Source organism: Vulpes lagopus, chromosome 20 (genome assembly GCF_018345385.1).
Source record: "Vulpes lagopus strain Blue_001 chromosome 20, ASM1834538v1, whole genome shotgun sequence".
In the NCBI taxonomy this organism is placed as follows: domain Eukaryota; kingdom Metazoa; phylum Chordata; class Mammalia; order Carnivora; family Canidae; genus Vulpes; species Vulpes lagopus.
In genome coordinates this window covers 24,737,544-24,756,823 of record NC_054843.1, presented here as the reverse complement: position 1 = coordinate 24,756,823, position 19,280 = coordinate 24,737,544, and the positions used below count along the sequence as shown (strand labels likewise).

Genomic DNA, 19,280 nt, shown 5'->3' with positions numbered 1-19,280 from the left:
CACCAAATAGGAGGACTTTCTATAAAATAACTTGCTGTATTAAAAAATAGCAAAGACAAGAAAGACAGAAAGATAACCTGGTAGAAAGTGTCTTCAAGATTAAAGGTGTAGTCCGTAAATGCAGTGCATTATCTTGGATTAGTTTGTGGGCAGAAAACATAGAAACAAACAAGAAGGTTACAAAGGGCATATTTGGGACAATTGACAAAAATGAATACATACTATAGATTAGATAATTGTATCACATTAATGTTAAATTTCCATGCTTTTGTGTGATTATATAGGAAAATATCCTTGTTCTTAGTAAAAATACAGAGTAAAGAGCACAATGTCTAATCCACTGCCAAGTGATTCAGGAAAAGTATTTCTCCAGACTGGAGAGAATGAAAGAATGATAAAGAAGTTTTCATACCATAAAATTGAAACAGTTGGTGGATCTCAGTGAAGATATACAAACGTTCCCTGTACTATTATTTGCAAATTTTGTGCATGCTTGAAACTGTAGTAATATAAAAGGTTTAAAAAAGAAATACACTCAGTGTCTCCCGGGAAAGAGTAAGAATCTTCTTTCACAGACCTTTCCTGCACAGGAACAGGAGCACAATAGGAATTCTATTGTACATTTATGTAATTCATAGTATGCGAAAGTATTGCATCCTCTTACTTTGGACCTGATAATCACTCTAGGGGGCAGATGTCTTTCTGAACCCACTGTGGAGGAGGATACCGAAACCGAGCTACCAAGTGACATAAGGTCAGTAGCATTAGTAGGATCAAAATTCTGCCCTCTGGTCTAAAGTCAACCTTGCCTTTAAACCACAGCTGGTCCATGCTCTCCAAATCTGTTTTAAGGTTCAAAAAGAAGACAAACCAGTGACAGAGAAAAAGAAGAGGCGTAGTGAAATTTCATGACACCCAGGAACACTGTGGCTGAGGGATGGGAAAGGGAGTGTGGACAGTAAGAATGGATACAGAGAAGAGCTGTCCAATTAAACCATTTAACCACCTGCAAGTTAAAACACCTGCACCAGATATACAATTCTTGGGAAGAAGAAATAATACCACTCAGTGGCTTTGGAGAGCAAAATGCAAGGTGGGCGAGGATGAGTTTGAATTCATCACAATTCTATTACAGCTTACACTTGCTTGTTTGCTTGTGTTCAGATTGAAACTGTGAAAAGATATTTTATGTCTTATATGGTTAAACATGTGTTTATATTGGATGAAACTGTTTTTCCATTTCTTTTGTGGCTTGAAAAGATACGATATGGGGATCCCTGGGTGGCTCAGCGGTTTAGGGCCTGCCTTCGGCCCAGCGCGTGGTCCTGGAGTCCTGGGATCGAGTCCCACGTCGGGCTCCCTGCATGGAGCCTGCTTCTCCCTCTGCCTGTGTCTCTGCCTCTCTCTTTCTCTCTGTGTCTCTCATGAATGAATAAATAAAAAAAATCTTTAAAAAAAGAAAAGATACGATATGGGTAGCATTGACCTACACTAAGTACATCTGTGAGGTAGATAAATGAAAGATGTCACTAATATTACTACAAGCCTGGCTGACATTTAGAAAGCATATGTTCTGCAAGAACATCAAACGGACTAATTTAGCAAGTCCAAGGTTAATACGGGAGGTCGCTAACTTACTAAGATCTGTCTTTGTGCAATAGAAAATGACAATAAACCTGTAGCCAAAGATATCTTTTACTTGGAAATTGAGGTTTAGGTTACCTACCTGTGGCATACCAAGGCATAGAGCATGAATAGGTAAAAGTTAAAGTCATGTTTAGCAGGGGATGGGAAAATTGACTGCCATAGACATTTGTGATGTGGTTGAAACAGAATAAAATATAATTATCAAGAGGCAGAAAAGTCACGAAGGGGTAGTTTAGGTATGGGACAGGCTGTAGTTTACTCACCCAGTAGAGGGTGTGATGTATAGAACCAAAGAGCTTTGGGTATAAACAGGCAGTACCTTGGGTAGTCCTGTTGGAGCCCAGGTGATCAGTCCAGTTGGGATCTAGCTATTGGGTCTTCATTTCAGATTCTTTGGGTTCTGAGTTCAAGTTTGCTCTCACTCTGGTCCAGTGGGATCAACCACTCATTCCTTCTGCCCCTCACTCCCATCTCCCAAATAACTATCATAACCTTTTGCATCTGACAATTTGTCTCCGTCCATTCAAGAACTTTCAATGTCTGTGTTGGTAGGGAGCTGATTTTTTTTTTTTTTAATCTGATTAACTACAGCTATGTCTTCCATTCTTGAGCACATGTGGTTCTTTACTCAAAAATTCTGGACGCTGGCCACAGAGAGGCTCATCCTAATCCTCACAGCTGAGGTCATTCTCTGGAGGCTTCTTTTACTCAATTAAGGGCAGGAAATTGCCCTAGGTCAGGGCTTATGAATCTTCTATGAGGAAGCTACCTTTTTTTTTTTTTCTGGCCTAATTCATAAGTGTTAGAATGGGATTACCTAGGAAGGTGAAAGCAGAAAATCAACATGTTCTTGGGGCCTAAGAATATTTATTTTCTCCACCTTTTCTTCCTGTCCTTCACCTGCTCTTTTTTCCCTGTGGTACTGCTTAGAGTATGGCTGCTTCTAGAGGGAGAAGATAGATCTTGAATTCTAAGATCTATCTACTTTTTTAAATTAAAGATTTATTTATTTATTCATGAAAGACACACACACAGAGAAAGAGAGAGAGAGAGAGAGAGAGAGAGAGAGAGAGAGAGGCAGAGACATAGGCAGAAGGAGAAGCAGGCTCCCTGCAGGGAGCCCGATGTGGGACTCGATCCTGGGACTCTGGAATCATGCCCTGAGCCAAAGGCAGACACTCAACTGCTGAGCTACCCAGGCACCCCTTAAGATCTATCTTCTCTCTATGTATTTTGTCATATCATGTAATCAAAGAAGAGTCAAATCTGGTTTGATATTACTTCTAAGTTTTAGTTATGAGTAGCATCAAAATAGATCTCACTTGAGAAGGAAACATTTTTATCCTAATTCACAACGAAGTCCTTACATGTGAACTTCTAGAGCACAGTTTATTTGTAACATGAGGGCTATCTAAACGTGCTTTTCTGATATTGACAATTTCTGAAACTACATATTTGCCTGATTGATTGATAACCAGCACAACTTACACATTCAATATGAATTTCACACCTTTAAAAATTCTTACCTGTGTAGGGAAGAATTTCAATTTTTACGTACATAGGAAACATAATACTTGATGCAAGTATCTAATGAAGAATGATCCTCCATTTAACTTTCTGTATTTTTATATATGACTTTAGTGGGAATATTATTGATGCTATATAGTACCATAAAGAGCAGGAACACTTCCCTGAGTACGTGAGGCTGCATGAAGTGGGATGCACCGTGTCTGCTGTGGTGTCTCATTTGGGAGGGGACACTGCGATGTCACACTCACCCATACACACAGTGGGCAGCAGACACCAGCCAGTCGTTGCTGATGAGAGAAGCACCACAGAGCAGATGGCCATTATAATAAAGAGAAACCACCCATGGCCAGGCTCCTTCTTTGGCATCATTTCCTCCAATGATCTTTGGGCTGACTTCTCGAGCCACCAGTTTGTTTCCACACCCTATTAAAATAATTGAAGAAAGAGCATCTATTTTATTTTGGTGGATTTCCTCTGATTATGAAAATTGAGTGGATCACTACAAAATAATCTCAGGTGATATGCCCCCTCTATTCCAAATTTTAAACAGAAGGCTTGAAGGAAAGAAAATATGACAAAATATTTACTTACACTTATGGTTACATTGTAACAGAATCAATGAATCTTGGAAACATTGCTCACTGTAATAGAAGAACAATTATATTTCAGAAATTGTGCACCTAATGTTTTAAAACAGAACATAATGCACATCATCTTATTTTTTTTAGTAGAATTAACCTTCAAGTATAAGTATCATATATGAAAAATGGGGAGGCTGATACACACACAGCAAGAAAATCCTTAGTTTGAACTCCATTAGAACTGAGTTTGAGCCCTTAACTCTACCACTTACATTTCATGTAATTTTTGGATAAATTACTCGGTGTCCGTGAGATTCAGTTTTGTCATCCATAAAATGGGGGCAATAGTACTTACTTTACTGGAATTTCGTGAGAAGTAAAAAGAAATGTTTGCACTGGAGTTATTATTGTGCCATACACACAATGATCTCTCAATAAATGATAGTTATTATTAGCTTGCTTGAACCAACCTTGCGTTTCATCATTCTATAATACAGAATATGTCTCAGTGTGGCTAATTGGAGAACTATTTGTGTCTACACTGTGTATGAGGCTGTAACTCTACTCAGAAAATTCAACAATGAATGAATCACGGGTCCTGCTTTCAAAGGAAATAAGCATATAAACAGGAAAATACAAAGTGTAGACATATATAATTTAATAACTCACTACCTGTTTAAATATTTGGATACAAACTTTTTTTTTCAAAGCTAAGGATTCTATTTTAAACAGTAATTTAAACAAAGGAAAATAGTTTAAAAGTGTGTTATACTTCCTGACCACTAGAGATCAGTATAATACAAGGAATTAAATCACTTGCTCACACTCTCCCTCTGGCTATGCAGATATTGGTCACGTTGAAACAAAAACGTACACAAACATGTAATGATTTCTACTTATATATTTAACTGCATCTGTTGCACATATTATTTAGGTGTTTGAAATTTTAGGGAAAAATTTCCCTAAAACAAGACTCCAAATCCATATGAGATCCCAAATACAATCAAAGCAATTTGGTGTTACTGGAACATACATGGTAAGGTTTACTTGAAATCACATGCATTCATACTGTCCAATTGACATATCGTTGAGAATAGAAGGTAATTTTAATTGAAATATAAGAAAATATACTTATGTTTTATCAATACACAATGTGCCTGCATGTATATCTACCTAGATATGGGAATATCTATATATCTATGTCTATGTCTATGTCTATGTCTATGTCTATGTCTATGTCTATCTATATCTATATCTATATCTATATCTATCTATTTATAATTCCCCAAAGAAGAAGCCTCAATTAACTCCCCTTCTGTTATATACTCATGGTTGAGAGAGAAGTTGTTTCTAGAATGCTTTCCAGCATACTTTCAAGTTCATCCAAACTCTTTCTATATCCATTACTCATCAGTGAAAATCCATGTTTAAAATGCCTCAGCATTCTTAGATATTAAATGATGCCTACTGCTCTGTAGTATGTACGAAACTGATGATAGGCAACCTATCATCAGTTTTTAGGCAACCATAGAAGAGTTGAATAGATTTTAAAAATTAAAGTAACTATTAAGTTAACCTGATAATGGAACTGAACTTTGCCCCTCACTCTCCATGCATTTCAGTTAGTTAAATGTTTCATGCATAAGCGTACAGATGCAAGAGCTTAGTGTAGAGGAATAAATTGCTTAGTGCCTGGTCAGAATGAGCAGTGAATCCACACTTCATCCAGGTATATTTAGAGAGATTGGAGGGAAGTGGAATTACTGTCCTGGCCTTTGGTCCTGAAATCAGAGCTAACTTAGCCCTCTGGACACGAAGAAAGATAAGAAAATACACTTTAGGTTTTATTAATAAGCAATGTGCAGCATGTGTATCTACCTAGATATGGGTATATCACGTAAGCAGTGACATGATCCTGTGTCTCTCTCAGCCCTGTGGGGCCCTAGTATGATATAAATGGATGGGGGTATATCCATTGTACTGACAAAATGGATTAATTTCTCTCGACAACATGGGCTTTTTTGTTGTTGTTGAAAAGGCTATGCTTTTTCTTTCCTTCTCCTTTCCAGAACTGCTATTTAAAGTGAGCTGTTGCCTTGGGGAATTTGGAAGATAACACAGTAGAATGGAAAAGCAGAGTGATGTAGGGTTGCCTACGGCTTTGGAAACTTGTCCTAGTCATTTATCGACACCAAGCTTCTGTTCCTTCGGCCTTAGAGTAGAGCAACACTCCCTAAGTCATAGAACTCTTGCTTTTCTTTTCTTTTTTTTCTTTTCTTTTCTTTTCTTTTCTTTTCTTTTCTTTTCTTTTCTTTTCTTTCTTTTTTTCTTTTCTTTTCTTTTCTTTTCTTTTTTTCTTTTCTTTTCTTTTCTTTTCTTTTCTTTTCTCTGTTCTTTTCTTTTCGTTTCAGATTTTATTTGTTTGAGAGAGAGATAGAGCACAAGCAGGGTGAGGAGCAGAGGGAGAAACAGACTCTACGCTGAGCAGGGAGCCAGCCCATGTGGGCTCCATCTCAGGGACTCTGGGATCATGACCTGAACCTAAGGAAGATGCTTAAAAGATTGAGCCACTTCATAGAACTCTTTCAAGTAACATAAACATACAGACAATAGGGACAGCACTGATACTGCCATCTTGACGATAAGCATGGAATAACCTACATCTGCTCTGAAACATGCATATGCTGAGATGAATTTTTAAAACCATTTATCCTTTGTCCTTTTCTTATTCTTAAAAGTCTACAAGATACAAATAAAATAAATTTTCAGTGTGCAAACTGCTCAAGATCGATAATGCTAATGTAAATTTAGACATGCTTATAGAAGGAAATCTCAAAATCTGCTTTCTCACTTGAAAATGCTTTGATTCCCCCCCATGAGACTAATAATATCAGTCAAGGACCAGCAAGCATTCATATGAAACATTCAATTGCAAAGTCCTTGGTCCTAAAAATATTCCTTTATCAACTTGTTATACTGGTTCAGCTCACAGATATTATAACTTTTCATGAATAGTTGAATAATTACATAATTTCATTTTTCACCATTAAGTATGTTATACAAAAAACTGCAAGCTAATGCACCAGCAATGACATCTTAAATCTTTGTCAGTACTTATGGCTTTGTCTTGGAGTTACTGTCTCCTCCCTTCCCTGCCTCCCACCTCCAGTTGGCCTTTAATGGAACTGTAAAATTCAAAAGCCCATTTCAACAAAAAGTATCATTAATGCACAAATAGGAGAAATGATATAATCTAAGCTAAAATAGATCTTTGAATACAGGAAAGATGTTGGTTTTTTAACATTAGTAAAAGCTATAAAAATGAATCTAATTTTAAAAAAGAGAATATGTAGGCACAATTAGAAGTCTGGAGTCCTTCACTTAATACTCATGTTCTATTTGCTAAGTACCATGATTTTCTCTCTTCACTTGTCTTTGGTTGATAGCTAATTTGTGTCATCCTCTTTAGTCTGACAAACAGTGGACTTACTTATCCCAGCTCTCACAATTCTTTTCTTTGGGGATTTACTTGTTTATGAATCTGAAGGTAAGGAGAGAAAGGACAGAGAAGTAAAATTTATTGAATCTCTATCACTGCATAGCACAATTATATATGAAGTATCTCATTTGACTGTCTTACTGTATACATGAGGATTAGGCAATGTTATCAGATAGGATCAATTAGGTACTATTTGAGATTATCTGAAAAATAAAAAAGTAAATTAATAACTTTCAAGATTTTATGGCTAATATGTGGTGGCATTAAAATCTAACAAGTTTAAAAATCTATCTTCTTTCCAGTTCAAGTACAATTAGTCCAAGAACAGATTTTGGGACCCACCTTGGTGTTAGTATTAAGCTGCCATTAGGTGCTGTGTTTAATTTCACAAATGGTCCACTCCCAGTAGAGAAGATTGGCATTGATGAGTTTCCACTCCTATGGAAAGACACATAGAGACAAAACAAAACACAAAGATCCAAACTTAAATTTCTAGTTATTTAATACTGTTGACACTAAAAAAAGTATGGGATTCCATACAAAAAGACTAATATTTTAATATAAAACTTCAAAAACTTTGTTAGATAAAAGATGGTATAAATCAATAGAAGAATTATCCATAATGACATGAAATATAATTTTAATTTTTGTGTAATATTTCTGGTTGTTTGCATGCTCAAATACTGTCTAACAAAATTAAAACCAGTGCATATATTACTTGGGTATCTGATTTTTTCATTTTACTTTTCTATGTTATTCAATAATTTCCAGAATGATCAATTTTAATGACAACCTCACAGAATTGTGGCACCATAATTTATTAAACTTTTTTCCTGTCAAGTGTAATCCATCTTTTAAAAAATGCATGTTGCCTAAGAACAACCTAGAAAAATAATATCTTCAGTGTTTGCTTTTCCAAAGGTTTCTTTGTTCTTGATATTTCATTCAATTTGAAGTCTAGCAAGCCTTAATTTAAAGCAAGAAGCTATGTGATTGCTCTGAAAAGGGAGTATGTAGCTTGGACCTCCAAGTGTCAACTCAAGGGCCAGGGTGGGATGGAGAAAGAGACACTCTCCATGTGACAAAAGACATTAAGTTATTAGTCTTTCTTATCCCTGAAAACATGTTATATCCATGCTCTCAACTGTGAACCATAATTAACGATGTCTCTGTTATCCTGACTCTCTTCTGTAGGTTTCGGTGGAAACTTTTAGCTTCTTCATTCCTAATCTTGTTTCCTGCCTTTCATTTATTCCAGATTTTAACCCTTGCATAAGAATATGCTTTTAGGTTGAAAACATCCTGATTGCTGTTAACTTCTACTGGTTTAGCGGGCAGATGATCCAGTTTTTATCTTTTGGGATAACACAAAGGATCCACCCATTGCCTCTTCAGAAGGACGTCCAACACTGTAGTCCACACTGTGACCAACACTCACCCTTTTCTCTCTGTTTACAGGGACTTTCCAAGGAACACTTATGGCTGTTATGATCAATCAGAAGAAAAAAAACTAAGTTGAGAGTATTTCCTATCTCCTTCAGATGGGCCAACATCTTAAAAAACCCGAACGTATTTGTCTGGTAACTTTCATTCACTGAACAGAGAACTGAAGCAATGGAGCCTCTATTTAATGTCCTAGAATTCAGCGCCTTGAACTTTAACTTTATAAACAGATAAAAGTAACTCTAGCTTACAAATCAATGACTAGTCATTCATTAAGGACACCTGAAATGAATTTGCCAAAGGGAGAATGGGAGCTGTCACTGTTACTGTTAAAGACTCAGGCATTCCCTTCAGGTAAGCGGAAGCATCATTTTATATAAGTATTTATATAAAATGTCTTTGTTATAGTTCAGAAAACAAAAGAGGCATAAAGACCTCAAAAGGCAGCAGAGGGTATGGAAATCAGGAAAGCCGTGGGTCAGGAAGGACTGTAAGAGAGAAACATTATATTTAAGGATTTACGCATTTAGAGAAGATAGAATGTGCATCAAAACAGAAATCAGAGGACTTTGAATTTTACCCTGGTGCAATTTTTGGTAGAATTCATCACACTAATCTTAGCTTTTAATCCAATTGATACTTATCCAATTTGAAGAGGCTCTAGTTGTGTTGACTTTGCTTGCAGGCTCCCGAAACATCATTATAATGGGTTGATGGGTGCTCCTATTTGCTGTAAGGGTGGGTCCCTGCTACTCTCCATTCTCCCTTTTAGATCTATCTCTTCTCTTACTGTTTTAAGTAACACATTGTTAACACATTGTGTTAACACAATGTCTGTGTGACATTGTGTCTGTGAGACACAATGTGTGTCTCTCCAATAACACAATCTTAACACATTGTTAAGAGTTATTTGAACACTTAGATAGTCAGGGCCAGGGGCCCTAACAAGAAAATATGGAGTTCAAGATGGTTAAAAGAAAGCAGCACTAACATCGTGTTTTATAGCTTAGGTAGGTGTGCACTAGCATTCTGTTTTGCAGCTTTTGCAGAAGTGACTTCTGCAAAATGTCCTAAAATAAGACAATTAACCACAAGGCATTTGTCCCTATCATGAGCAAGGAGGGCAGTTAAGACATAAGCCCCAGATTTTATTTATTTATTTATTTATTTATTTATTTATTTATTTATAAAGATTTTATTTATTTATTCATGAGACATACACACACACACACACACTGTCTAGGCAGAGACATAGGCAGAGGGAGAAGCAGGCTCCACGTAGGGAGCCTGATGTGGGACTCGATCTCAGGACTCCAGGATCACGCCCTGGGCCGAAGGCAGGCTCCAGGGATTCCCAAGCCCCAGATTTTAACCAAATAATGACCATCAGCACATAGACATTAACCTAATAGATAGAGAGACACGTGACCAAAGCCCTGATTGGCACAACTCAGCATACCCGGATTGCTTAAAATAATTCTGCAAAAGAGCTCGTAAAAATCCTTACACTTACAAATTCCTAGAGCAACCCTCTGGGCCGCCCCTCCCTCTCTGGGAGCTTTATACTCTTGCTCAATAAACTTTGCTGCCCATCACTCTTCGTCTGGTCTACCTCTTCATCCTTCAAAGCGATGTGACCAAGGACCACAGGCACTAAAAGCAGAGAATTCCTGCAACAATATTCTCAATATCATTATTCTGCTTAATTCCTTATATGTGTTGGGCATTCTTCTAGTGTTCCTGACTCTCCAAGACCAAAGATTTCCAAAGTGTGTTCTAGAGGCAAGCAGTATGAGCCTCCAGGGAATGTACTAGAAATGCAAATTGCCTAGTCCCACTCTATACACCCCAATCAGAAACTCTGGGGGTGGGGTCCAGCGTCTGTCCATTGATATACCCTCCAGGTGATTTTGATGCTTGCAAGTCAGGGAACCCCTGTCAAATCCAAATATAATAACTATTTTTTACTTGTTCAGGGGGTCGGCTTTTTGGCTTCCAAAATGACTTCTAGTTACTTGACAGGTGGTTTGTTTTAAGGCACTGATGAAGTTAATTCACATTTCGGGCCCCACAGAATGGAGGCCACAGCAGTGGCCTGGCCCACTTCACAGATCTAAACCTGGCAGCCCACACAGGAAAGGCCTCCTGTCAAGAAATCTTCATATACACCATCACAATCTTCCAAGTCAGCTTTCACTAGCTTACTTTACCCTAGAAAATAGGACCTGCTAAGCTTATAAAGAAATTCCTGACCTCCTAGCCAATGGTGCCCTGCTACCTCTTCTCATATTCCACAAAGCTTCCTCTTGCCCAAGGTCACTAAGAAAGGTTGCTCCACTGCTTGTGAGGCACTAACTATACTCCCCTGATTGATGGATTGTTTTCCCTTGAGTAAAGGACATCAGACTCAACACTAAATTGTTTTAGTTTTGTCATTTGACAACATTCATAATTACATAAGGGAACATCTTGAAGGGTGATTCATTAAAAATATATCTCAAAGGGGCTCCTGGGTGGCTCAGCTGGTTAAACAGAATCTGCTTGAGACATTCTTTCCCTCTCTTTTTGCCCCTACCTCTCCCTTGCTCCTCCATGTGTGTGCTCTCTTTCTCTCTGTCTCTAAAATAAAATAAATAAAATAAAATAAAATAAAATAAATAAATAAATATATATATATATAACACTTTTCCATTATTTCTACCTGTTTTGATTCCATCCCTTAACTCTTTCTCCTTCTTTTCAAAAAAGATTTTATTTATTTATTTGAGAGAGGGAGCAAGAGAGGGAGAAAGAGCACAAGCAGGGGGAGGGGCAGAGGGAGAAGCAAACTCTCAGCTCATCAGGGAGACTGATGAGATGCAGGAGTCAGGGCTCCACCCCAGGGCCCTGGAATCATGACCTGGCTAATCAGACGCTTAACCAACTGAAATACCCTGGTGGCCTCTCTCTCTTTCTTTTTTTAATTAAGTAAGCTCTACACCTAACTCATGACTTGGAGATCAAGAGTTGCATGCTCTATCAACTGAACCAGCCAGTTACCCTCACAAGCTCTTTTATTACAGACCCTGAGAAGATGTATTAATATCTCTGGAGATTCAAAACAAAATTTGGACAAAATTAAATTGAAAACATATTGAAGTGTTATTTATAAATAAGTTTTTAAAATCTAGTATCTATTTATGATACACTTACCACTAGCATTATACCATGATGGAATTGGCAAGGAAATTTTAACATAAGCCTATTCTAGGAGAAAAAAATAGACTAAAGGCAAAGCTTAAAGAATAAAAAATATTTAGTAAATGCTAATACTTCTACCCTTGAATTCTCAAATGCTGTACCATAGTGATGTTTTCACTATCTGGCAGAGGAAAAAGTAAAGATTATATGTGCATATCGAAAAAAAGATGCAGTTTATATTCTGAGATTGTCTTCTTTACATTTCCTCTACAAGTCTTAAACTTACATGAGGAAACAGACTGCAGTTAATACTACAGATATACTGTTTTGAATATAGAACATAGGATAGAATAACTGAGACATTCCTTTGGAAAAAAGTATAAAGTATTCACATAATCATTTTTTTGTCATGTATACTGATGCCAGCAACCTGAAAGCAGTGTCTAGAGGCCATCAGTTCATACAAACATCTCCAGGTGTCCATGCTGGATGCTAGAATTTGGAGTTTAATTTGAGACCGATTACTTGCATTTCAAATCCTGCCAAATTCAACTCATCCTTTTCCAGACTGAACACAATTTATTCCAGTTTGTATTCACGGTAAACAGAATATAAGCTGCAGAGAACATTTACAACAAACTATTTCTTATTTTAAGAAATGATGGAGAGAATAAAGTATATTTAAAATATTCTCAGCAGGGATCCCTGGGTGGTGCAGCGGTTTGGCGCCTGCCTTTGGCCCAGGGCGCGATCCTGGAGACCCGGGATCGAATCCCACGTCGGGCTCCCGGTGCATGGAGCCTGCTTCTCCCTCTGCCTATGTCTCTGCCTCTCTCTCTCTCTCTCTCTCTCTCTCTCTCTGTGACTATCATAAATAAATAAATAAAATTTAAAAAAAAATATTCTCGGCAAATGAAAGGTTAGCAACCTTTTACTATCACCATTTATTTTTGAGAAACAAAATCCCAGAAAAACTGAAAAATTGAATTGAGAGAAACTTCTATTAAGCTCTGCAATTAAAGCATGCCACTGAGTTACTCCCTGCCTCAGTTTCCTTTTCTTTCCCACAAAACTAGTTTTTAATTTTTACAGAGAAACTGTCAAGATTATGGCTAGAGTTTGCATTTTTTAAATTCTGGAAATTTTAACTCTGCAGATTTAGATAACTCTACCACACATTTGCACAGCTGTTTGAAATCTGTAGAAATTTGGTATCACATAGAAACATGCCCATATAGCATTACCTTGTTGACATGCTAATACCTCCTGACTACCCATTTCTAAACCTTTATTATCATCTGTATAGGTTATGCATCCTCCAAGGGCTCCTTTGGCTTCAGGAAAACCTTATTCTATGTGAGAAAAGAAGCATATAAATGCAATCCACCATCATTATTTTTAACGTCATATATGGAGTATAAAAATACACTCAGAGATGAATTCTAGGGAGCAAAAGAAAGATATCCCGGAGGGTCTTGTACAGTATAAATCTTCTGTGTCTCTTCTCAGGCCTGCTTGGGTTTCCTCTTTTGTCTTGATCCTCAGACTGTATTTGCCACGATAAGAATTCCTCCCTGAAGCAGGAGCTTAGGTAGGGACGTTTTAAGCTGTTGGACACACTAAAGCTAAACAGAATAATAACAAAGGTTGCAAATGCTGCAGCCAGGCATTGTTGCTCATTTCATACCCCAAAAGGCTTAAGTCATGAATGGAGCCAGGTGGGATTATTCTGAAAAGGGTTTTAGAGAAGGATGGACCCTCTTTTTCAGGTTGGAGGGAAAGAATGGGATTGATTTGGCAGGGCAGAAGGTGGGGAGAGTGGTTGACCGGGGTGGCGGCAGGTTGGGGGGATGATGAATGAAAGGAGTTGGAGGCAAAGGAGAGCAAAGCATCCCACTGAGAGAGTCAGGACATAAGGACAGTTAGGTAAACAGCTTGACTGAACTGGACACATTTCAGCTACAACTGCTTAGTCCTTTACCACATTTATGACAACACACCTAGCACTCACCTAACACCACCATAGTTTGGCAGACAGTTAAGCTGAATTATTTTCTGATTTTCTGACCTGGACATCTAAGATTTTGTGGCACATAGAAGGAAAAAAAAATGCCAGTGGAAAAAATTATCTTCACCTGATGAATTTCCTCCTTTGTGTGAGCTACCATATTAAGAACAAGAGAGAAATTGATGGGTCAGTCTGGTAGCTATTCTGTATTATCCCACAGATTTAATGATATTAGGAAGGAAACATTCCTGGCATTTCCTACCTCAAGTGTGGCGGAGAGAAATTATACTCAAGGGAGGTTGTCAGAGACAGGATCCTTATGCTTAAACATCTTGGAGAATGTGACCTTAATCCCTTGTACTATATCATTGACTCATTTGCAACTTTATTTTCTTACCTGCCACTGGAGTTTATTTATTTTTGGGTAAGAGGCATATGGCATACACCGCTACATTTACTAAGAGGTGTTCTCGGTGCACATATTTCTTTTTTCCAAGTTTTTATTTAAATTCCAGTTAGTTAACATATGATGTAATATAAGTTTCAGGTGTAGACACCTTCTAGCAACCCTCAATTTGCTCTTTATAGTTAAGAGTCTGTTTCTTGGTTTGCCTCTTTTATTCGCCCTATGTTCATTTGTTTTGTTTCTTAAATTCCACATATGAGTGAAATCATATGGTATTTGTCTTTCTCTGATTTATTTCACTTAGCATAATACTCTCTAGCTCAATTCACATCATTGCAAATGGCAAGATTTCATTTTTTATGGCCGGGTAGTATTCCAGTGTGTGTGTGTGTGTGTGTGTGTGTGTGTGTGTGTGTGTGTGTACACACTCATCTTTATCCACTCATTAGTCAATGGGACATTCAGGCTCTTTCCATCATTTGGCTATTGTAGATAATGCTGCTATAAACATTGGGATGATCAGTGCACATATTTTTTTTTAAAGCATTACTACTTTATAAGGACATACATGCAAAATTTCCATTAGAATTTAGTGTCAGGAGAAATCTGTCTTCCCTATGGAACTGGTAACATTTATCCTATCTCACAATTAAAATGATGCAATTTTTAATGTTCTCCTTTCTGCACAGGTTTCCAGGAATCTCAGAAATACTAGTAATGGTGCTGACCCTGTATGTTTTATAGATGTGTCTTTTAATTTCTTCAGACCTTATTTTCAGCTACTATTCTATTAATATTACTGCACATACCTTTTGTAATAAATCACCCCAGTTTCTTTTGAAAAGGTAAGCGTATAAAGCAAAGAAGAAGGTGGAAGGATATGAGAAAAGAAGGAAGGGAATAGGAAAGGGAGGAAGGAAGCAAAAAAAGAAGGAAGAATGAAAATAAGGGAAAGTGGAAGAAGGAAAAAATTTTTTTTAAAGAATTTATTTATTTATTTATTTATTTATTTATTTATTCATTCATTCATTCATGAGAGACACAGAGAGAGAAACAGAGAGACAGGCAGAGGGAGAAGCAGGCTCCATGCAGGGAGCCCAATGTGGGAGTCGATCTCGGGTCTCTAAGGATAACGTCCTGGGCCAAAGGCAGATGCTCAACTGCTGAGTCACCCAGGCATCCCTAAAGAAGAAAAAATTAAAGAAGGGGACAGAAGGTATATTGTTCCACTAGATTTTATCAATTTTATTAAAAATGGCCCTTGGTCTCATAGAATATACAGTATTATTTACAGGTTGAGGAATTGGAAATAGTTTTTAGAAGGGAAATAAAATGAACGAGAAGATTTTGGTTATTCATTTCACAGAGCAAAAGTTTTCTTCTGTTCTCAACTATTTCTGTTTCAGAATATTGAAGCTTCCCCACAAATAACAGGATCTAAGGATACTAGTTCGTTATCTGATATGTCATTTGCACTTAGAGAGGAGCCTTAGCAAGAATTTTCTGTGGCTGAGGTTGAAGAGGTTGCTGCCTGTGTTTCCTCTAAGATTTTGATGGATTCCTGTCTCACATTTAGGTCTTTCATTCATTTTGAATTTATTTTTTTGCGTACGGTGTAAGAGAGTAGTCCAGTTTCATTCTTCCGTATGTGGCTGTCTGCACTGCATGTTAATTAACTTGAATTTAGATAAATCTCTCCCTCCAAAAAAAAAAAACAAAAACAAAACCAGGGTCTAAGGAAATGATAAAGGATGCTGGCTTATACATATGGATTGAGTAAAAAAGGTCTTTGAGTAAAAAAAAAAGTCTGTGCCAGACTTTTATAGACTAAATAGCTATATGTTGTAGAAAATTTATTGGTAGATGATTCACAATTATGCCAAACATAAGGGATATTTTCTTAACCCTTTATATGTAGGATTATAGTCTCAACAATTTCCTTGCTACATAAATTTCTCTGGGGTTACAAAATACCCATTAGAATAAAAGTCAAAATAAAAAAGACAATGAGAATTCTCCCTGAGTTATGTCAATATAAATAAGTTACATTTCATATAAGAGAGTCCACTAAATATTAGTGGGAGAAATCAGGAATGAACTTTTCAGAGAAAGCAATAAAACCAGGCTATGGTTGGTGAAAACCAAGCAGCAGATTTTTTCCCCCCTTTTAATGATGTCCTTACAGAGGTTTCTTTAAAGTCTCTACTTTTGTTTTGATCTACTGGGCAAGAAAAGTTTTATTTTTTTAGAGAAGTTAAAATAGGCTGGTGTCAGAAAAAAAAAAGACTAAGGAGTCACCTGGGTTAAGTCAGGGATGGCCCTCAAGCAGGTTGTAGTAGAAAAAAAAAGTTTGATGTTTTGTTTCATTTCACTTTGTTTTGTTTTTAATACCTGATGAAATCAAAGTGCCAGACTTTAGAGATACTTTGTACAAGTTCTCTGTTTTCTACTGAAACAAGTACACAAAAGTTCTTGGGTTACTTTGGGACAACAAGACTACCCCACCAAAATCACCCAGGGCTCTGCAAAGACCTGAGATCTCTAGGCCCCATACTAGCAAGGTCTGGGTCTGTGGAGCTACTTCTTGTCTATGATAATAAGTAAGGGATTTGTGGCTAGATAAGAGATAATTACAGAACTAACTCTTACTAACCTTTAATTGAAATTTAGTCTTTTTTGTTATACAAATGTAGGTGACTAACCATAACATTGATAGCAACACCTATAACTGTTGGTGAATACATCTAAAAAATTATTTATGCTCACTTTTCATCTTATAGTAATCATTAGAACTGCCAACATATCTTATCCAATACCTAAATAAAGAAATATATATTACTATCATATTTATAATATTTTGATAGTTATTTTTTTATTTAACAAGTTTTTTTTTAGAGAGAGAGAACGTGTGAGCAGGGTGAGGAGGAGGGAGGGGCAGAGGGAGAGAGAATCTCAAGCAGGCTTCACACCAACTGGGAGCCCCCTGCAAGGTTGATCTCATGACCCTGAGATGAAATAAAAAATTGGACACTTAATTCAACCCTCAGGTGCGCTTTGATAGTTATTTTTTTAGGGAGTTAATTTCCTTTGTAATTATATGTATTTTATTTTTTACACTTAAATATACAGTTCTAAGAAGAGGTTAGTAAATTTTAGTAGCCTGCCAAAAGTGTCCATGACACACAAAAGAAGCTTAAGAAAGCCTACCCTAGATTACAGTTCTCAGACTTTAGCATCAGAATTGCCAGAAGGGCTCTTCCAAGCACAGACTGCCAATCCTACTCTAGACTTGCCCATGCGTAGGTCTCTCAGGTGGAGCTCCAGAATTTGCATCTCTGTATGTGCATTCCAGGCTTGCAGATGCTACTAGTTTGGTTCTGAAAATCATATGTCAAAAACCACTGACCTAGACCACACTGAATCCAAATATCTGGGTAAAAGACCAGGTGATTCTAACTATAACCAGGTATGGGGGCTGCTGATCCAACTTTTGAATTACAAATCAGTGGTACACTTACTTTCACTCCCTTGGCCATAGCAGAGAGAAATTCCCAACCACTGTGCTTTTCATAGTCTGGTAAATAATAAACTTTACTAAATATGAATCTTAGAAAGTTCTAAAATTATTATGCTTTGCTATAATTATTTCTCCTTACCTATATTTAGTTAATTCACTGCTAATTTTAAAATTGGAAAAAACATCAGAGTTATAGTTTGTATATCAGGTAAATGGTGAACTTTTTAACTTGGTAAAATACAATGTTTCCACCATCTTGCCCACACCTGCCTCTCACCCCATCCCACTCTAGGAAAATAGCTAAGAACACAATAAAAATTTCCTTTGGTGCTAAACCTGCAAATTAAAAATTAAAAATAACAGAAAATAGTATTTAATTATTTCTGTGTGAGGTTAGCAAATAAAAAATAAGTCATTTAAAGTAGAAGTTAGTAGTTACATTTTTTTTCCTATTAATTCCCGTATCTTATCTTTGTTGTTTTGTGTTAAGGCTTTTCCCACATGGTTGAAAATTTGGGGACAATGATGGGAAATATGGACAAAGACAAGAACACTTTTTGCCTATCAATTTTTAAAACTAATATGAATCACAGGTTCTATTTTCAGTTTTCCAGGACCCATTTAAACTGTGGATACAAATTTGTGGTGGTGCCTATAGAGGCTATTAAACCATTAATGCTCTGTTTATTTGGAAGGCTTATAAATACAGCATTTTATGCCCCTATCCCCAGCAGTTTCCAAATACTTCCGAAATGGAAGAACTTGAAGTAATTCCATTTCTTATTTTGGATTTGAGAATGAGAGGCTCAACCTGAGGCTTCTGACATTTGAACAGAAGATACCTTGCATAAGACTGTTATAGGATTGATTGATTGATTGATTTTAGAGATTTTATTTATTTGAGAGAGAAAGAGAGAGCACAGGAACAGGGGGAGGGGCAGAGGGAGAGGGAGAAGCAGCCTCTCTCATGGCCCGCCTAGCAGGGATCCTGGGGATAGGGTGGGAGTGGGGGTATGGGGGTGGGGGTGTGGGGGGCACTCAATCCTGGAACTCTGGGATCATGACCTGAGCCAAAGGCAGACACTTAACCTAACAGACTGAATGCCCCAGGCGCCCCGGGACTATTATAGGATTTAAAAATTAACAGCAACTCCTCATAAGCAGCCTAAGAGCGGTGTGTATAACCAAATCTATTTTTAAGACATTAGTATTTCCTAAATTCTGTGAAGCTTTACAGACCTGATGACTTCTAGTTTTTAATGGCTCAGCAAGGCAATTCAACCACATAGTTCATTTTTTGGATTAGTAACAAGGTAGTGTGCTTTCCTAGGAAATGTTTTAAAGATCACAACCCTAAGTTTCTTTAACATTTATTCTTGCATTGGTGTAAAATGTTTTCTTTCATACTTTGATCAGGGACATGAAAGTGTTATTTAAAGTACTTTTTTACTTATGCATGCTATAAATGG

At 37.1% G+C, this 19,280-nt stretch overlaps 1 protein-coding gene across 1 annotated transcript in view; it reads right to left on the bottom strand.

The window, feature by feature from the left end:
* TMPRSS15 (transmembrane serine protease 15) overlaps positions 1-19,280 on the bottom strand; it is a 119,475-nt gene that overhangs the window by 18,199 nt on the left and 81,996 nt on the right. The window contains exons 20-22 of the mRNA XM_041734712.1: positions 7,600-7,695; positions 3,769-3,818; positions 3,426-3,600 (exon numbers count right to left, since the gene is read on the bottom strand). Coding sequence (XP_041590646.1) covers positions 3,426-3,600; positions 3,769-3,818; positions 7,600-7,695 — 321 coding nt within the window. The remainder of the gene's footprint in view (positions 1-3,425; positions 3,601-3,768; positions 3,819-7,599; positions 7,696-19,280) is intronic.